General features: G+C 40.0%; 1 protein-coding gene across 4 annotated transcripts in view; it reads left to right on the top strand.

Annotated features, from left to right (window-relative positions):
• The window catches only part of CHPT1 (choline phosphotransferase 1), a 79387-nt gene that overhangs the window by 50433 nt on the left and 9390 nt on the right, over positions 1-19564 (top strand). For 3 of the 4 annotated variants that reach the window (XR_003856409.1, XM_029599710.1, XM_029599712.1), the window contains exons 6-8: positions 85-243; positions 11948-12073; positions 15926-16036. Coding sequence is in view for 3 of the 4 variants with exons in the window: in XM_029599710.1 (XP_029455570.1) it covers positions 85-243; positions 11948-12073; positions 15926-16036 (396 nt within the window). In the remaining variant the exon portion in view is untranslated. Of the gene's footprint in view, positions 1-84; positions 244-11947; positions 12074-15925; positions 16050-19564 lie in introns of all 4 variants that reach the window. The other variant, XM_029599711.1, reaches the window with a different exon arrangement.

Here is a 19564-nt window from a genome sequence, read left to right as displayed (position 1 = left end):
AAGGAATGCTGATCATTAACAGTAGTTGACTGGTTTTGGAGTATCAAATCCAATAATATGATACTCTAAATCTTTTCCTTCCAGGGTACAAGCGTTCTTTCACCTGGCCTTCACATAGGACTAGTGATGACGCTGGCAGCAGTGATCTACAAAAAATCAACAACTGGGCTATTTGACAAACATCCCTGCCTCTATACTTTAACCTTTGGATTTGTATGTGCTAAAATCACAAATAAATTAGTGGTAAGAAATCTGTTTACTCATCTGTTAATCTTTAATTTATGACAGCTACAACTAATCTTCTGTCATTACTAAGGAAGGGGGAATGGTATAGTAGTTAGAGCATTGACCTGTGATGGAGAAGTCTTGGAACATGATTTTCTTCTATCACTAACTTTGTGACCTTAGGCAAATCATCTGTTCCTCTTTGCCTCTGAAGGCCCAATTGAAAACAAGAGTCAATAGAACACTTTTGACCCTTTTAATGTTGATTTGCTAAAACACCGTCAGGTGAATTTTCAAAGGAGTTGCGCGTATAAATGTAACATACTGTCATAGCGATTTTCAAAAGCCAATTACTCGAGTAAAGTGCACTTACGCAGGTAAATCTATGGACAATTCAATGGCATATATTCGAAAGCCCACTTACTCAAATAAAGTGCATTTACTTGAGTAAATGCGTTTTACATTCAGGCCCTGTGCCTTTTATTTTATTTATTGAGGTGCCATAAACATTGACCTGACATATATCTTGAGCTCACTTGTAGGAAAAGCGCGAAATAAATATACGATGATCAGGTAACTCCCGTTATCCGGAAAATAGAACTCTGGCTGGGCTCTTCTCTGAACTGTTCCTCCTGCTGCTGCTGCTCCTCCTCTCCTTCTGGCATGGTTCACAGCTCAGATCAGCTCCTTGAAGCGTGGGCACTCTGTAGGTTAATCTCTGGAGCACCCCATGGATCAAATAGTTTATCTGCACTGTGAACTGTATGGGAAAGAGACACCAGTGGCAGGAGCAGGAAAGAGCTGGGCCAAGATGGACCGTGCCAGGAACAAGTTGGGGAGGTGCGAAACTTTTGTTATCTGAAACAAATCCATCATCTGAAAGGCCTTGGTTACCACCATTACTGGTAGCAATTGTAATAGTTTATGCACAAACTTGTTTTAAATATATTTTAATATTTGTTAGTGTATTAATTTATGTATGTTTTTATGTATATCGCTAAAGGCCTTGGTAACAAATTTCAATAAATACAAAATATGAACATTCCAGATAATAGAATACAGTGCTCTGCATAATCTTAAATCTATTTTATTTACTTAAAAAGATGAACTTTTTTAAAATTAATATACAAATGCTAGAAACCTAATTTCCTGCTATTAGTATTTGTTTACACCTGCTGTTTTCTTCAAATAGTTAAATTGATTAGTATGTTTTCCAATAATAAATGATAAAACTCTGCCATATGCTAGGAAAAGTTAGTCTAGATTTTGACTATTAGATAGATACAACTCTACAAAATGAAAATACATATTAAATATACTATAAATCATAAAATATAATTAACAGTAATCAAGGCATAAGAAATAGAAAATATACCAGCAATCTTACAAGGTATATACTGTAAGTTTTGGAAGTTTATCTCCACTGCAACCAAATTTGTATTTTTTATGTGTAGTTAAAATTTCCTAAAAAATGTCGTATTTCATTTTTTCAATTACTCCAGTATTGATGTCTCATCAGGATATACTGGTGAGGTAAAGTTTCTAGATACCATAAATGACTGCTTCATGGCGCAGCTGGTCCTGAAACTGACAAGAGGGGGGGGAATATTCTAGATTTAATCTTCACTGCGATGCAGGATCTGGTGTAAGAGGCAATGGTGGTTGGGCTGCTTAACAATAGTTATCATAATGTAATCACATTTAACATGAACACTGGAGCACCATTTAACTTTGAAAAGAGAAACTATGATAAAATATGAAAAGTAGAAACAAACTGAAAGGAGTGGTTGTCAAAGTTTAAAAATATCCATGTAGTGTGGATGCTTTTAAAATACCATCTTGGATGCCCAGACATTTAAAAGAAAAAAGACTAAACGACTGCCTACATGGCTAAGTGGTAAGGAGAAAGAGACTATTAAAGGCAAAGGGACATCTTTCAAAAATTGGAAGGTAGATCCAAATGAATAAAATAGGAAAGAGCCTAAGGAGGACTAGCAAGTTACATGCAAAGCATTAATAAGTTAGGTCAAAAGAGAATTTGAAAAGAAAATTGCCAGATAGGCAAAAACTCAAAAGCCTAAGAAGCCAGTTAGGTTGTCAGTTAGACCACTAGATAACCAAGAGGTAAAAGGGTTGCTTGGGGAAGAGAAGACCATCATAGAAAAAGTAAATTAATTCCTTGCCTTGGTTTGCAATGAAAAGCCTGTTGAGAAAATACCTATGCCAGAAACATTCTTGGAGTTTGATAATTTAGAGGAACCGAATCAAATCACTGGGAATGGATGGTACACATCCCAGAGTTCTGAAAAGACTAAAACGTGAAATTATGAAAGGATTGGAGGGTGGCCAACATAACACTCATATTTTTAAAAAGGATGTCCATGGGTGGACAAACTAGAAGCTATTCCGCAAAATAAAACTACTAACCATTTGGATAGATTTAGAATAAACATGGATTTAGCAAAGGGAAGCCTGCCTTACAAATCTTAGATTTTTTTTTTTAAGGCGTTAACATGTAGACGAGGGCGAGTCGGTTCATAGTGTGTCTGGATTTTCAGAAAGCATAAGAACAAAAGATATGTCATACTGGGTCAGCCCAGCATCTTGTTTCCAATAGTGGCCAATCCAAGTCACACGTACCCAAATATTAAATAGATCTCAAGTTACTTTTCCTTATTGATTAATAGTAGTTTATGGATTTTCATCTAGGAACTTATCCAAACCTTTTTTAAACCCTGTTACATTGACTGATGTAACCACATCCTCTGACAATGAATTCCAGAGGTTAACTATGCGCTGAAGGAAAAAGATTTTTCTTTGTTTTAAATGAGCTACTTGCTAACTTCATGGCGTGCCCCCTAAACCTTCTATTATCTGAGAGAGTAAATAACCGATTTACATGGGAAATGGGCCATGAGGACTGGAAGTCAAGAATAGTCATCTTAATAAACCATTCTTCCCACAAATGCGAGCATGAGGCATTGTTATGGGATGAGAGTTCAGTATGATTTATTGGTATTGAAGCTACCTCATTGATTACCTGGTACCACTGGAATATCTGCTTACAATATTGCATGGTACCAGTAAAAACATTAGCAGTTGTAGCTTGCTATGAGGGAGATGGAAGTATTTCTCCCACATTTGGGAGGGAGAATATAATCCACTGGGTCATCTCTAAAGTAATTAGAGAGATTACTCAAGGTCACTAATGGTAACATTGCATGAGATGGAGGTGTTTCCTAACTGAGGCCATGGGTTAAATCGTGTGTTTGGATTTGAGTTGTTACTAATGAGGGTCCGGTAAAAACCAACTGTAAATGAGTAAGGCAGAGGGGGCATATTGGGAGCGGATATATCATTAACCATAAGTCTAGCTTGTGGGCACAGAGCAGAGAATCTAGGTTTAGTATTACTATGTGAACAGTTAGCCATTAAGGCTAATGGTGTGGGGGCATTAGAAACAATAACAGAACGATCACCAACCCCTAAGGGCATTCTATGACATACCAAACACGGGGCGGTATAGTTAAAAATATTAAGAAAGGCCAAAGATATCTCAAGGGCTAGATTCTGAGGGTTTTCTATTTCATGCTTATGGCGTATATGTATGTTGCTATAATTATCATAACATATGATATCGATGAATGCTTCTAATGCTAAGCATGTAAAATGCAACATCAAAAAACCAAATAAACCCCAAAAACGATAAAGCAAACAAAACAAAACAGTCTTTTGTATAGAATGTTCATTCTGCAGCTTTAAGTCAGTGACTTGGAAGGAAGACAGGTGCGGTGCGTCCTTCAATCAGTATGGCTGCAGTACGCCCTGGACCCAACGCTAAGATTTCGCCTTTGCTCCAGTCAGCTATTGGAAGTGGAAAACGTGCCCAAACTTTCTGGCCTTCAAAGAATAACTTTTCTGCTATGGCTCCCAAAGAAACAGTAGGTTTGGTCTGTAGGTTGGAACGTAAAACATTAAGTACCGAAGGTCGAGCATTTAAGTAAGATTCCACAACAGGTAAATTAGTGACCCGCCCAGTATAGGTATCATTGCCCTGCAATCACAGTTGTTGTTTGACAAGCCCATTAATTCTTTACACCAAGCTTGCTGCCGCTGGGTGGTAAGAAATATGGAAAGGCCAATAAATTCCCAAGGAAGCTGCAAAAGACTCTACTGTTTTCACTGTAAAGTGGGAACCATTATCAGATTGAACGTCCAGAGAGTAGCCATGAAAGCAAAAAAGGAAACAGATGACATTCTCCTGAAGAGGTATCTACAACATTCCGAATAAACGTATGCCCATGTTTATCAGTAGGCAGTGGTCCCATATAATCTACCTGTTAAACTTCCCATGGAATTGTACCACACTTAGTGATTCCAGGTGCAACTCCATGTAAGGTGTTGGAATTCTCCCGTTCTCTGTTTGACATATTACACAGTCTCTTACTGCCTGTTCTGCTTCTCCTTTTGTCATAGGGAGATGTTTAAAATGAGCCCATTGCAACATATTACTGACACCCAAATGACCTGCTACTTCATGCACCTAGTTCTCTATGCTGAGTGCATGAATAGCTGCGTATTGATCAGCAGTCTGATTGTGGGTACTCTCATCATTATCTCTACCTACATGTGCATCTACATGTCTAACAAAAACCTGCATTTTCCAAATTTCAGGCCAGAGATCTTTAGCCCAAAGTGGTTTTCCTTTAATCTGCCATGCATCTGGATGCTACTTTGCCATCCAGTGTAATAGTCCTTTATAAACTGCCCAAGAGTCTGTATATATGTAACAGGAACTAGTCCCATCATGTAATGATGATTGAAGGGCTAGAAGTGCTGCATTTAACTCTGTATATTGGCTATTTTGCCCCACACCCTGCCTGCATTGATTTTCCTGAATAGCAGGGGAATAGGCTGTAGCCTTCCATTTTCTCTGTCCCTAATTATAATGACAACTTTCATCAGTAAACCAAGCAAGTAGTTTTTGTTCTGTGGTCAGGGTATTGTATTTCGGGGCTTCTAAGACCAGACTACGAGGTGGAGTACTATCAAATACTGGAAGCCCTTCAGAGACACAAGGGACTTCCATAACTTCATGAATTTTGGATAGTCCAGGGGAGGAACCTCTGACACGGCTAGCAATATACCATTTCCATTTTAAAATTGCTAGCTGTAAGAGCAGTACCAGTTAATGCATTGGAGTGCTCTGAATTTACCCATGTCATAATTGGGATTTGTGTTCTCAGGGTAATATCCCATTCCCCCAGTAATCTGACTAGTCTCACTCAAAGCCCAATAAACCCTTAAAATTTGTTTCTCTAACGCAGTATATTGCAAAGCTGCAGGGGTCCATTTCCTTCCCCAACACCCCAAAGCAATCTTTCGGCCAATTTCATCTGCCTGCCAGAGAGACCAATCTGCTCCAGTAGGAGAGAGTGATACTTCAAGAATAAAAGGAGCATTCTCGTTGATAGTATGCAAATTCTGAGCAGTAAGCATAAGCACTCACAATTTGGTAGCATCAAATGCACTCTGCACCTTCTCTGTCTTTTTACATAGTGCATATAGAAGACGCAGTATCTGTGACAGATGTGGTACATTATTCCGCCCGAAATTGAAAATACCTCAAACTCACTGTTCCACCTCCTGCGAGGTAGGAGCTGCTAATTGTTGGATTTTATTGATCACTGATTCAGGAATACGTTTGCCTGCCTGCCACCGCATACCCAGAAATTTCACATTCTGACTGGATCCCTGGACCTTTGTCTGATTTATTAACCACCAATCTTTTTCCAGTTCCTGACATAGCAGGGCTAAAGCTTCAGCAATTTCCTGTGCGTCTCTTCCCTGAAGTAAGATATCATCTACATGATGTAACTTTATAGAACCCAGCAACTTGGGAGTTAATCGTTCCAATGTCTGGGCAACCTTTTCATGACAAATGGTTGGACAGTCTGGTAAAGGTGTATTGTTGCCCGAATCATGAGAAGGCAAACATCTCCTGATTAGAAGGGACAATAGGAATACTAAACAATGCATTACTAATATCTGCCACAGGTACCAGGTTCCATTATGTTCTTGGAAGGCATGTATTAGGTTAGCTACAGATGGGTCCGCAGCATGAAGTGGCAGGGTGACAGCATCTAGTTTTAACATTAACCTATTAAAAGGAGATTTCACTAATGTCACTACTCCTGCTTCCCTTAAATCATCAATAGTTGTCTGCAAAACTACTGGTGGACATTTGGTTTTAAACTGGTCAGAATGAACAATCTCTTTAGGTTTGGGAAGGGACACACTCAGGAAGACAACCAACATGAACAGAAGACACCAAGGTGTGTTTTGGGCGGATAAACATCCGTCCTTTTTATCTTCCCATTCAAATTGTTTAATAAAGTCAATGCCTAATATGCAGTCTTTCTGGGGAGCAATGATAACAGGAAGAGATAGTCATTGACCATTCTCTGTAATTATATACGCTAGGACTTGCACACCTGTTGTAACAGAACCTCCGTATCCTTCCAGCCTTATTGGTTGGCCCCTGTATCGATGTGGGTTACCCATTATTATGGTGGCCTCCGCCCCATGTCCATCAGAGCGTTAATCTGTTGCCTATTACACCCTTTCAAAGAAACATAAGAAATGATGGCAGAAAAAGACCAATCGGCCCATCCAGTCTGCCCAGCAAGCTCCCACACTTATTTTCCCATACTTATCTGTTTCACCGACCACCAAGTTCAGGGCCCTTGTTGGTAACTGTTTGATTCAAATTTCCTTCCACCCCCTGCCATTAATGCAGAGAGTAATGTTGGAGTTGCATCAGAGGTGAGCATATAAGGCTTAATGGTTGCAGGTAGTAACCGCTGCATCAAGCACGTTTACCCAGACAACACAGATCCATGCCTTGTTGGATGTTTTCTGAATGTAAATCATCTTTTCCACATTTCTCCCTGCCATTTAAGCAGAGAGCAATGCTGTATATGCATTCAAAGTGATGCTTCAAGCTTAATTGGTTTAGGGTAGTAACCGCCGCAATAAGCAAGCTATCCCCACGCTTATTTGTTTACCCAGACTGTGTAGTTCAGTCCTTGTTGGTTGTTGTCTGAATGCAAATCCTCTTTTCCACATTTCCCCTTGCCGTTGAAGCAGAGAGCAATGTTGGAGTTGCATTAACCATGTGAAGGCTTTTTGAGTAAGGGTAGTAATTACCAGGTAGTAGCCTCCATTCCAGCAAGTCACCCCCATAGCTCTTCTCTTCATTCCCATCTTCTAGCCTTTATAGATCCACAGTGTTTATTCCATGCCCCTTTGAAATCTTTCAGTTTTAGTCTTCACCACTTCCTCCGGAAGGGCATTCCAGGCATCCACCACCCTCTCCATGAAGAAATACTTCCTGACATTGGTTCTCAGTCTTCCTCCCTGGAGTTTCAAATCATGACCCCTAGTTCTGATTTTTTTCCAACGGAAAAGGTTTGTTGTTGACCATGGATCATTAAAATCTTTCAAGTATCTGAAAGCCTGTATCATATCAGCCCTGCTCCTCCTCTCCTCCAGGGTGTACATATTTAGGTTCTTCATTCTCTCCTCATAAGTCATTTTATGAAGACCATTACCTTTTTGGTCGCTCTTCTCTGGACTGCCTCCATCCTCTCTCTGTCCCTTTCCAGATACGGTCTCCAGAACTGAACAAAGTACTCCAGGTGAGGCCTCACCAAGGCCCTGTACAAGGGGATCATCACTTCCTTTCTCTTACTAGATATTCCTCTCTCTATGCAGCCCAGCAGTCTTCTGGCTTTAGCTACTGCCTTGTCACATTGTTTCGGCAACTTCAGATTGTTAGACACTATCACCCCAAGGTCTCTCTCCTGCTCCGTGCACATCAGCCCTTCACCCCCCATCAAATACAGTTCTTTCGGATTTCCACACCCCATATGATTGACTCTGCACTTCTTGGCATTGAATCTCAGCTGCCATATCTTTGACCACTCTTTCAGCTTCCTTAAATCCATCTCATTCTCTCCACTCCTTCCGGCGTGTCCACTCTGTTGCAGATCTTAGTATCATCCGCAAAAAGACAAACCTTACCTTCTATCCCGTCCGCAATGTCGCTCACAAAGATATTGAACAGAACCGGTTCCAACAATGATCCTTGCGGCACTCTGCTTAACACTGCTCTCTTTTCAGAGTAAGTTCCATTTACCATCACACATTGTCTTCTGTCCGTCAACCAGTTTGCAATCCAGGCCACCACCTCGGCACTCACTCCTAAGCTTCTCATTTTACTTACAAGTCTCCTGTGTGGGATCGTATTAAAAGCTTTTCTGAAATCCAAGTAGATGACATCAAGCGCTCTTCCTTGATCCAATTCCCTAGTCACCCAATCAAAAAAAGTCGATCAGATTTGTCTGACAGGACCTTCCGCTGGTGAATCTAAGCTGCCTCTGGTCCAGCAATTCTTCTGACTGTAGATAGTTCACTATTCTTTCTTTCAGCAGCGACTCCATTACTTTTCCCACCACTGAGGTGAGGCTAACCGGCCTGTAGTTTCCAGCCTCCTCTCTGCTCCCATTCTTGTGAAGCCGGGACCACCACCACTCTTCTACAATCACTCGGCACCACTCCTGTTTCTGGGGATCTATTGAACACACAGCGGACCTGCCAGCACATCTCTGAGCTCCCTCAGTATCCTGGGATGAAGAGATTGTAACATTCATTTGAGGTCTTTGATCATTCATAGGGATAATATATTTTAATGTGGCAAAAGAGGCTCGGCCATATCCTACTGGAGGTTTGTGGTGTCAGGGGGCTGAGGGACATCCAGAGCCCATAAATTCCTGCTGCTCCAGTAGCATACATATCAGTTTTTTTGTCGTCAAACCATCAATATTAGCTTTTGGGTTACCCATTTGAATTAAGGTGTGCCAAAGCTGACCCCTAAGGTGTTGCAAGGACGGCTTATTCAAACAATCATGCGCTAAGTTGGGAGGTTGAGGAGCCTGTCCACGCGAATGTCTCAGTCTCCACGGGAAAAATGCCCTATGGGGCCCCCCCTTTTCATGACTGTCTCCACTAGTTTCATCTAAACCCAGGCCATATAGGTCTTCCAACTTACAGGCCAATACAGTAAAGGTCGCAGGAGAGTGGGCGACCGCCCAGGCCACTCCTGTGCTCGCGATTCAGGGGGGACAAACATGCAAATTAGGGCCCGTGGTAAAAAGAGGCCCTAGGGACACTAGTGCGTCCCTAGTACCTTTTTTTTTGACGGAAGCGGTGGCTGTCAGCGAGTTTGACAGCGGACGCTCAATTTTGCCGGCGTCGGTTCTCAAACCTGCTGACAGCCACGGGTTTGGAAACCGGACGCCGGCAAAATTCAATGTCCGGTTCTCAACCCACGAGCCGATTTTTAAATTTTTTTTTTTTATTATTTTAAACTTTTTGGACCTCCGACTTAATATCGCCATGATATTAAGTCAGAGGGTGTACAGAAAAGCAGTTTTTACTGCTTTTCTGTACACTTTCCCGGTGCCGAGAGAAATTAACGCCTACCTTTTGGGTAGGCACTAATTTCTGAAAGTAAAATGTGCAGCTTGGCTGCACATTTTACTTACTGAATCGTGCGGGAATAATTAATAGGGCCATCAACATGCATTTGCATGTTGCGAGTGCTATTAGTTTCGGGGGGTTGGACGCGCGTTTTTGACGCGCTATTACTCGCTGAATAAGGGGTAGAGCTAGCACGTCGAAAACGCGCGTCCAAACGTGGGGTAATAGTGTGCTCCGCCAGAGCACACTGTACTGTATCGGCCCGTGTGTAATCAATTGTTTAATTGTGTTTTGATATTCTTCTTGTCACCTCCCTAACAAGAGAGGGCTAATCCAGACCATGATAGCCCAGCAGTCTGTACAAACGGGTACATATCCCTGACAGTAATATGCACTTTGTCATAATCATCAAGAGGTAAATCCTTTTGGATAACTAATTGTAACCCCAATTTACATAGTACACAGGCACCCTCATTCAGGGTATTCCACTTGTCTGCCTTTCAAGGCCCTGGCTAATCAATGGGATCTCTCTATTTCTCCCGAAGGTCTACCCCAGTTACATTAAGGAGACATGGTATTTCTGTCTCAGTAGGTAAAGCAGCAAGTATATGGCATGCACGATCATGTACAATGTGTTCTTGGCAGATAGGATCCATCACAGCAAGCTCATCATCTGAGAGTAGTACTGACCCAACACTTTGTTCTGACAGACACACTAGCCAATCCCCCAAATTCTCCTTTTCTTTGTGGCGAAATCTATCTGCCAATTGCACTAATTGTTTCAGAGAATAAGCTGTGGTAATGGTCTGCCTACTCTGAAGCAGGGATCCCTCTTTTCCTGCAGTGTTATCAGTACTTGCTGTGGGAACTTCACTTTCCTCTCCAACTTCCTCCCCCTCTTGCAATCTCTCATCCTGTGAACATTTAACAGTGACAAGTGGCCATAGTCTCCCTGTGGAGCACTGCCACAAGGAGACTATGTCTCTTCCTCCTCCTCCTAATCACTATTACAGCCTTTCCAGATATTGGGGTCTGCAGCTGGGACATTTGGTTATGAGCGCCAGATGTAACAAGGGGTAGCTGACTGTTAGGTTATATGTCACAGAATACACAACACATTTATTTACATGTATAGAAGTTTACTTGTAAGTCTGAGAATAAGCAATAAAAAGCATACAAGATTAGAGTTTGCATTAAAGAATATCTACACAAAAATACTCTCCTCACAGTTCCTGATCCCCGTACAGCAATTCCTGCACATGCTTGGTAGAGGTCAAAGCTCTACTGGCTTGGAGACACAAGTCCATTCAGTGCCACTGGATATCACCCACATGTAATGGTTAATTCAGTCTGCTTATCGATGGAAAAGCCACTGCTTATCCCTGGTTATGAGCAAAAGGTTTGGATCTGTGCTTTGATATCTTGCTGGATTATTTGTGATCTTGATTGGCCACTGTTGGAGACCAGGCTGCTGGGGCTTGATGGACCTTTGGTCTGACCCAATATTGCATTTATGTTTAAGCTACTGCAGTCATTTAAATTAAAACCTTAATTCCTAAGTGTATGGAGTGAATAGGTCACAAAATTTTAAGTTTACAGGTGCTGCCATTCCTCTTGCCCCACAAGTTCCCATGCTGTAGAAGTTTTAACTTTTGAGTCAAAACTATTGTTTCTGTGTTTGTTTATTTTTGTATTTTAGAATTCATACATTTGTTTAATGAAATTTGTTCTGATTGGAGCAAATGGTTCTTGAATACCTGCTACTGACGTAGATTAAAACCATTAGGGGGGGCAGTTTTTAACTTGTATACATTGGGACAAAGTTCATGGATGCCTTTTTACAAGCTGTTTATACCAATTTTCAAAGAGAGAGTGCATGTGCAATTTCACTTTGAAATTTGCCACCGATACTTGGACATTTGCACCTCCTTTCTCTGCAAATAACTTTTCCATGAGTAGAAACACATGTAGCATTTCATATGTGCATTATTTTCTTCTCTCAACCTGAACACATCCCCCAGGAATGCCTCCTCTCAATGCTGCTTAAAATACGCATGTTATGGAACATGCTGTATTAAAGGACAGCAATTATCATATAGCCAATTGTTTTGTAAATTGCTTTGAAAATGATGTTCTCTATGGATTTGATTTTGTAAATATTGTGAACACTGTTTTTCAGGTGGCACATATGACAAAAAGTGAAATTTATCTCCAAGACACTGCATTTATTGGGCCTGGCCTTCTGTTCCTGGATCAGTATTTTGATGGCGTCATTGATGAATATATTGTGTTATGGTTTGCATTAGTGAGTACTGTCTATTATATATTCAAGATCTAATTAAAGGATCTCTACCTAATGGTTACTTTCATATAGCATTAAAGGGCAAATAAAGATTAGAAAAATAGAAAACGCTAATGAATATAAGTCTTACCAAAGTCAAAGCTGAAAATCTAGCCAGTTATCTAAGTTAACCAGATAGACATATCCGGCTAACTTAGATGGGATATTCAGCAGCATGCTCTTCTGCTGAATATCCCTAGCTTCAGCACTGCTTAGACGGAGCAAATGGTTCTTCAGTAACTGCTACTGACATAGATTAAAAACATTAGGGAGGCAGTTTTTAACTTGTATACATTGGGACAAAGTTCATGGATGCATTTTTACAAGCTGTTTATACCAATTTTCAGAGTACATGTGTAATTTCACTTTGAAATTTGCCACGGATACTCTGGCATTTGCACCTCCTTTTTCTGAAAGTACTTTTCCATGAGAAGTAACACATGCAGCATTTCAAATGTGCATTATGTTCTGCTCTCTGCTTCAATGCACATGATTGGCCCTAACACATGCGATAAGGCCACATCGAGTTTTAAAGAATGACCTCCTTAGTTTTTTTCCTGCATGTGCTGTGTAAGGCATTTCCCATTAACTGTGCAGACTAGCATTGTTAACTCCACTTTTAATCTTTCTGGGGAAAATAAAATGAAACTAATCCTAATTGGTCTATAATTGTATAAAATATGGTTAGGAACCTCCATTTTCAGTTAATTTATTTTTCCCTGGAATTTATCAGTGCTTATTACAAAAATTATATTTATTCAGAATGACAAGTCATATTGTCCACAGATTTCTCTCATTTTTAACATATATCTACTTCCACTATGCCATCTCCTCGCAGGACTAGGAATCATACACTATGTTTATGCTGATGACATTCAATTAATCCTACCAATTGAAGACACTATTGAAAAAACAATTAGTTTAGCCATTATGTATCTAGACATAATAAAACTACTACTAAACCAAATGGAGCTAATAATTAACATCGATAAAACTGAATTCATACACTTAGAAAGAAAGAGCATGAACATTACACAAACTCCAATAATTCCCAAAAGTAACCAAAAAATTGAATTAGCCGTGAAAGTACGCAACCTAGGAGTTATAATTGACACAGAGCTAAACCTTAAACAGCACATAACACTTTAAAAGTTAAAGAAGGGTATGCTAAAACTCATGATACTCAGAAAACCTAAACCATTACTATCGCTGCCAAACTTTCGCACAGTGCTTCAATCACTGATATTTGCAAGCACTGACTACTGTAATGCTTTACTACTCGGTTTACCCTATACTACGATAAGACCACTGCAAATACTACAAAACTCCGCACCTAGAATTCTCACTGGAAAAAGTAAAAAAAAGATCACATCACAGATACACTTGCCACACTACATTGGCTACCCATAGAACAAAGAGTGCAGTTCAAAACTCTTTGCACAATACACAAACTAATCCATGACGAAAAAGCAGAATGGCTGAACACAGTACTTTGAGTACACATCCCACATAGAAATTTAAGATCAGCAAAGCCCTGTTAACCATTCCATCTGTGAAAACAGCAAAACTGTCCCAGGTTATGGAACGTGCACTGTCCCTGGCCGGTCCCATATTATGGAACTCCATGCCCCTTGATCTAAGACTTCAGAGAAATCATAAACTTTTCAAAACACACCTCAAAACCTGGCTTTTCAAACAAGCCTTCAAGATAGAGAATGACACAGGCAAACAAACAAATAAATAAATAAATAAGGATAGGCGGTCATAGAGCACCCAGCGCACAATTTCCAGATATCACCTGGAAATTATTTTATCCCTCTAATTGTAGTCAAACCGTCAGGTTGAAAAGCAATAAAACATACAATCCCCCATGAGAATTTCATGAATGTAAATTCCACGTCATAAACCTTATTATACTTAATGTTGTTTTTGTTACCGAATGATTATGGCACCCTCTATGTAAAGTATGATGTATATTTTCTTTGATATATGTGCCCTATTGTAAACCGTTATGATGGTAAATAACTTAATGAATGTATATACAAACTTTTAAATAAAATAAATAAACATAGAAACATACAAAATGACAGCAGAAAAGGACCAAACGGTCCATCCAGGCTGCCCAGTAAGCTTCTGGTAGCATCTGCTGCGCCAGAGAAGTCACCCCCTTAGTGTCCCAAACCATCAGTCAGGGCTCTTGTTGGTTGCTGAGTCCACTTTCCTGTTACCTCTTGTCTTTGAAGCAGAGAGCAGTGCTGGAGTTATATCCAAAGTATCAGGCTTATTAGTTAAGGTTAGTAACTGCCACTCCAGCAAGTTACCCCCATGCTTGTTTTCCTCCCATGCTTATTTGTTTTCCCAGACTGTAAAATTGAATGTCCTTGTTGGTTGCTGTCTGAATCTAAATCCCATTTCCCCCCTGCCATTAAAGCAGAGAGCAATAAAGGAGTTGCATCAACAGTATGAAGGCTTATTGGTTAAGGGTAGTAACTGCCACACCAGCAAGTTACCCCCATGCACTCTTTTCTTCATTCTCATCCTCTAGCCTTTAGGGATCCACAGTGTTTATCCCATGCCCCTTTGAAATCTTTCACCATTTTTCTTTACTACCTCCTCTGGAAGGACATTCCAGGCATCCACCACCCTCTCCGTGAGGAAATATTTCCTGACATTGGTTCTGAGTCGTCCTCCCTGGAGTTTCATTTCGTGACCCCTAGTTCTACTGATTTCTTTCCAACGGAAAAGGTTTGTCGATTGTGCATCATTAAAACCTTTCAGGTATCTGAAGGTCTGTATCATATCTCCCCTGCACCTCCTCTCCTCCAGAGTATACATATTTAGGTCCTTCAACCTCTCCTCATAAGTCATTTGATAAGCACTGATAAATTCCTAGGAAAAATAAAACTAAAAACAAAGGTCCCTAAATATGCTACAGCTCCCTGAGACTTTTAAGTATCATACTGTACATGTGTATGTATATATACACACACATATATACTATTCTTAAATATTTCAGATTTTGCAAACTTTTTTGTCCAACCTACCTGCCCTAACTCTACACATGCACGCATTCCCAAGGCAACTACAGTACACCTTTACTGATTTAAAGAAAGGATTGAGTGGAATGCTGGGGCTTTTTTTTTTAAGGTAATAAGTACTAAAAGTCTTACACAAATGTTTTGTTTATGCATATAGGGCTGGATTTTAAAAGGGTTATGTGCGCTGGGCCTATTTTAAAAAGGCCCAGCAATGCGCGTAAAGCCCCGGGGCTTGCAAAAAGGGGAGGGGGCGGGGCGGTCCGGGGCCAGAGGCCTCCGACAGAGCGGCCATTGCCTCTGTTGGAGGATCGCGTGCCGGCAGGCTGCCGGCGGGCACAACTTGCGCCTGCAAAGGTAAGAGAAACATTTGGGGGGGGATTAGAGTAGGGCTGGGGGGGGGAGGTTAGGGGTAGGAAGGTCAGGTTAGGGAGAAGGCAGCGCGGCTCAGCACGCACAAGGTGCACAATTGTGCACCCCCTTGCGCGTGCCGACCCGATTTTATAGCATGGGCGTGCATGTTATAAAATTGGGCATACATGTTCGCACACTGGGTAGCGCGCGCACATGTAGGCCGCGTGCGCTTCTTTTAAAACCTACCCCATAAAGTATAAAACATTGTTTTATACATGGTCATGATTCTGGTTAGGTCAGGACTAAAAAGCTAAATTTGAATTTGCAGTATTAAAGAATTGCCAAATGGAATAATTTTAGTATTTCATTTTGCCTGAATGTTTCATATAGCCCTTCTTTTAACTTGTCTTTTTTTTTTTTATTCTAGCTTATTTCCTTGATTGATTTGCTGCAGTACTGCACTGGTGTATGCTTACAGATTGCAGCTCATCTACAAATAAATGTCTTCAAAATTTCATCTCTCCACGCTCCTGAGCAGGTTCAAAATCATGGTGACTGACAATTAGCCCACAGGGAGAAGGAAGAGCAACTGGAGGAGCAGATGAGGGAAATGGACTCCCTTTTATTAATATAGATAAAGCATATCAAGAAAATGAAAATTATTAAAAAAAAAAACCAAAAACTCATTAATTTGGATAGTATGAATATCTAATTAGATTTCAGATTAAATTAAAAGCTGACAAGTCCTTCAGATTCTATAACAATTTTAAAGAAATACTCTGATTGAAGACATGTTAGCCATTTAATTAATGGAAACAACCATTGCAAGTTTTTCCCAAAATTCACAATAGGAAATTGTTGTTCTCAAATATTACTATACCTCAATCATCTTTACTTCATGTTTTTTGTGAGGAAAGATACAGTCCCTTGGAGGAAAGATGCCCTAATAAATATTGTTCATGCAGCCATGAAATACTTTTTAGAACATCTGTCACCTAACCGTTTGGGTTGGTCTCTTTTTACACAATGTGAAATAGGTTTTCTAGGCTCTGTAATATGACAGTGAGAAATAGGTATCTTGAATTCTGGACTCCTGCTGGTTGTGGAGGTATGCAGCAGGCTCTGTTCCATGTGATCCAGTGAGCTCAGTATCTGTTATCTATATTACTTGTCAATCAAAATTTCAGTCTAAAGTTTGCAAAGAGATTAATATTACCTTAAACATATTAATAAGCTTAATAGTGTCATTTAGTAATTGCAGAGGTATCATGCCAAATTACACCTTTGATAGATGCTATGTCCTGGAAGGAAATGTTAGAATATTATCTTTGTAGCAGGTGTAATGAAACATTTATTTTTTATTTGTGAAAAGTATCTGGTGCACCGCCGTGGGCAAGCCTGCATTAAAGTCACCAAATAAGATGATAAGACACAGAAAGCACAACAATTCAATTCCAAGTAAAGCTTCAGTGCTACCCCTAACACCCATTCAGTATTAACCCTTTGGACGCTTAGAGGGTCTCACCATGCACTAAACAGGCCTTTCTACAGCTGTGTACATGCCCCTAGACTGGCAACTTCCCACCCATCAACTGGGTTCCTGCTTGCCTCTGGCAAGTACCCCGCTAATAAGAAATTTCCTAGTGGTTTCTAGGACACTAACACCACACAACCTAGGGGGTCACACACACTTCCTAGAAATGCAACCACAGACGAAATAGAGAAAATACTGGGCTCATAATCTGTCCAGGACAAACACAGCTTACAAACCAAAGAGTTTAACAACAATAGCAGGTACAGTGAACAGGAAAAGATGTGACTTAATCAGTAACAAGTGAACTAACAAAGATTTATACAATAAATGCTAACTAAACAAATTTCACTATACTTAGCAATGCCTGGAGCCATCAGGAAACAGCTGTCTACATGAGCTGGAACAGGGCTTTGACACAGATGTGATCTATCTATACTCCCAGTCAAGACTGGAGAGTTCCAGCAACTTTGGAGCGAGTTCTCTATGCATTGTGTCTGAAGGGCCAATCAGGGCACAAAATATTAGCAATAGCTTTTTGACCAATGGCATTGCAGGATGTTAGTCTTACAGCTCCCTAAATATACTGGGAAATATGCTATCCAAGCCTCACTCTAGTAAAAACCTCAAGCCTCAGTTTGTGTTTGATCTTTAAAACACTGTAGTTAAACTGCAGACTAGCTCAAAGGCAATGAGCTTTCTCTGGGGAAAACACAAGTCTTAGGACAAAACTATGCAAACTGCACATAAAACTCCTGTTTCACTTCAGTGAAAGACCTAATTTATTTCTTTATTCAAGCTTCGATTTGTGGATACCTTTTTATTTTATCATGTATTGCACTATTATATTCTCTGACAGAAGAAGGGAACAAAAATGAGTCAGTTTAAATCCACCTGAACTTGAAGTTTGGAAATTGTAGATATGAATATACAGATTCTGCAATGTGATCTGAGACAGTCTCAAATAAAATACTATAACTGCTTCCCCAATAACCAGCTACAATAGTAGCTGGCCTTTCAAACCAATAGTAACTCTACCTAGGGAATCTGTATGGACTTGTTTTTGAAAGTAATTTGAATATTGCAATTTCTTTCAACATGTGTAAGCTGACTTTTTTAAAACTAGAAGTATTATTACAATAAGAGTGATATCTAAAGCTCTGTTTTTTAATCTCCTCCTTCTCCTACTACTGGGCATATTTATATAGTTCTGTTACTTGTAAAAGGAATTTGCAGGACTTTTAATTACTGGTGCTTGGATAAAGTGCAAATAGCTTCAAGCAGCTATTGACCAAGTGTATTTTAAACATAGCCAGCTAGAGTATTTAGATATTTTAAAGCACATTCTTTTTTTTTTTTTTTGTTAATAAAATTGTAAAAATGTTTGCTAATAAGTTGTCTTTAAAACCTTATAAATGAATACTATTTACTACTTGAACTATAACTGTAAGAGTAAAATCAGACTTCTGCATAGCTAGAGGAAACTCTACAAGATATAGGGAGAGTAATTTTCAAACAGCTCGCATATAGTATCCATAGACTTTGAGTGTTTTCAAAGCAAGCTTATACGCTCAAATTTCCTTTGAAAATTCTCCAGTAATTGGCTGAATATGTTATACATTCACTAAGTTACACCTCTTCGGAGGGTGGAACCTTATACGGTATACACATGTACTTTTTGATTTTAAAAAGTGCCAGCTCTGCCCCTCTGGAACCTATCCTCAGTGCACACTGAAATCAGGTTATGTATGTATTTTGTGCACACTGAGCCCGGGTCAATTTTAAAACAACAGTTTACATGTTTAAAACTGGGTTTTATGGAGGTGCCATATATACTTGTGTATAAGTCGACAGGTGATTTAGAGTCCAAAATCCATTGAAATGCATTGACCCGTGTATAAGTCGAGGTTTAAAATGAGTGATCTATCGTTAAGAATTCAAGAAAAGCCATGTCCTTATTAAAAAATGTCACATAGCATGCTAACTTTAGGTCAGGTCAGCGGCATGACCAGACCCCGGGAATAGTGCCTGCGATTTAAAAAAAAAAAAAAAAAGAGGGAGTGTGTGGTTAGGCTAATTTCCCTGATATTGCATTGCATAGATCTTTTCTGCAAGGCATGATACATTTATTGCACTCCCGCATTATTTTCACACATTATTTGGCGTTATTAGCCAAAAAGGTTTTTATTGCAAATACCAGTTCGGGCTGCGAGTGAGTGAATGAGTGAGAGTCATTTGGAGTGATGAAAGGTCAAAGAAGAATTGATTTGTACAATGTACTCTACCTAGCTTTCATCACTCCAGATGACAGAAAATCTTCACTGGTGGCAACTGCTGTTCATACCTTTGACTGTGGAAGTCAATCTGCCCCCCCCCCCCCCAAACCTCACCCCTAGTTACTAGTGCCCCCTCTTACAGTGGTCTAAATACTAAACTTGTGTGTGATCATTTCGGAGGCACTTTCTCTCCAGCAGCTGGTTATTTCCATTGTGTGTTACTTTTATCACATTTGACGTTAGGAGCTGCTCATTACCA

This window comes from Rhinatrema bivittatum, chromosome 4, assembly GCF_901001135.1.
Source record: "Rhinatrema bivittatum chromosome 4, aRhiBiv1.1, whole genome shotgun sequence".
Lineage (NCBI taxonomy): Eukaryota > Metazoa > Chordata > Amphibia > Gymnophiona > Rhinatrematidae > Rhinatrema > Rhinatrema bivittatum.
Note: the sequence above shows the minus strand (reverse complement) of the source record. Positions and strands in the feature narration are given on the sequence as shown.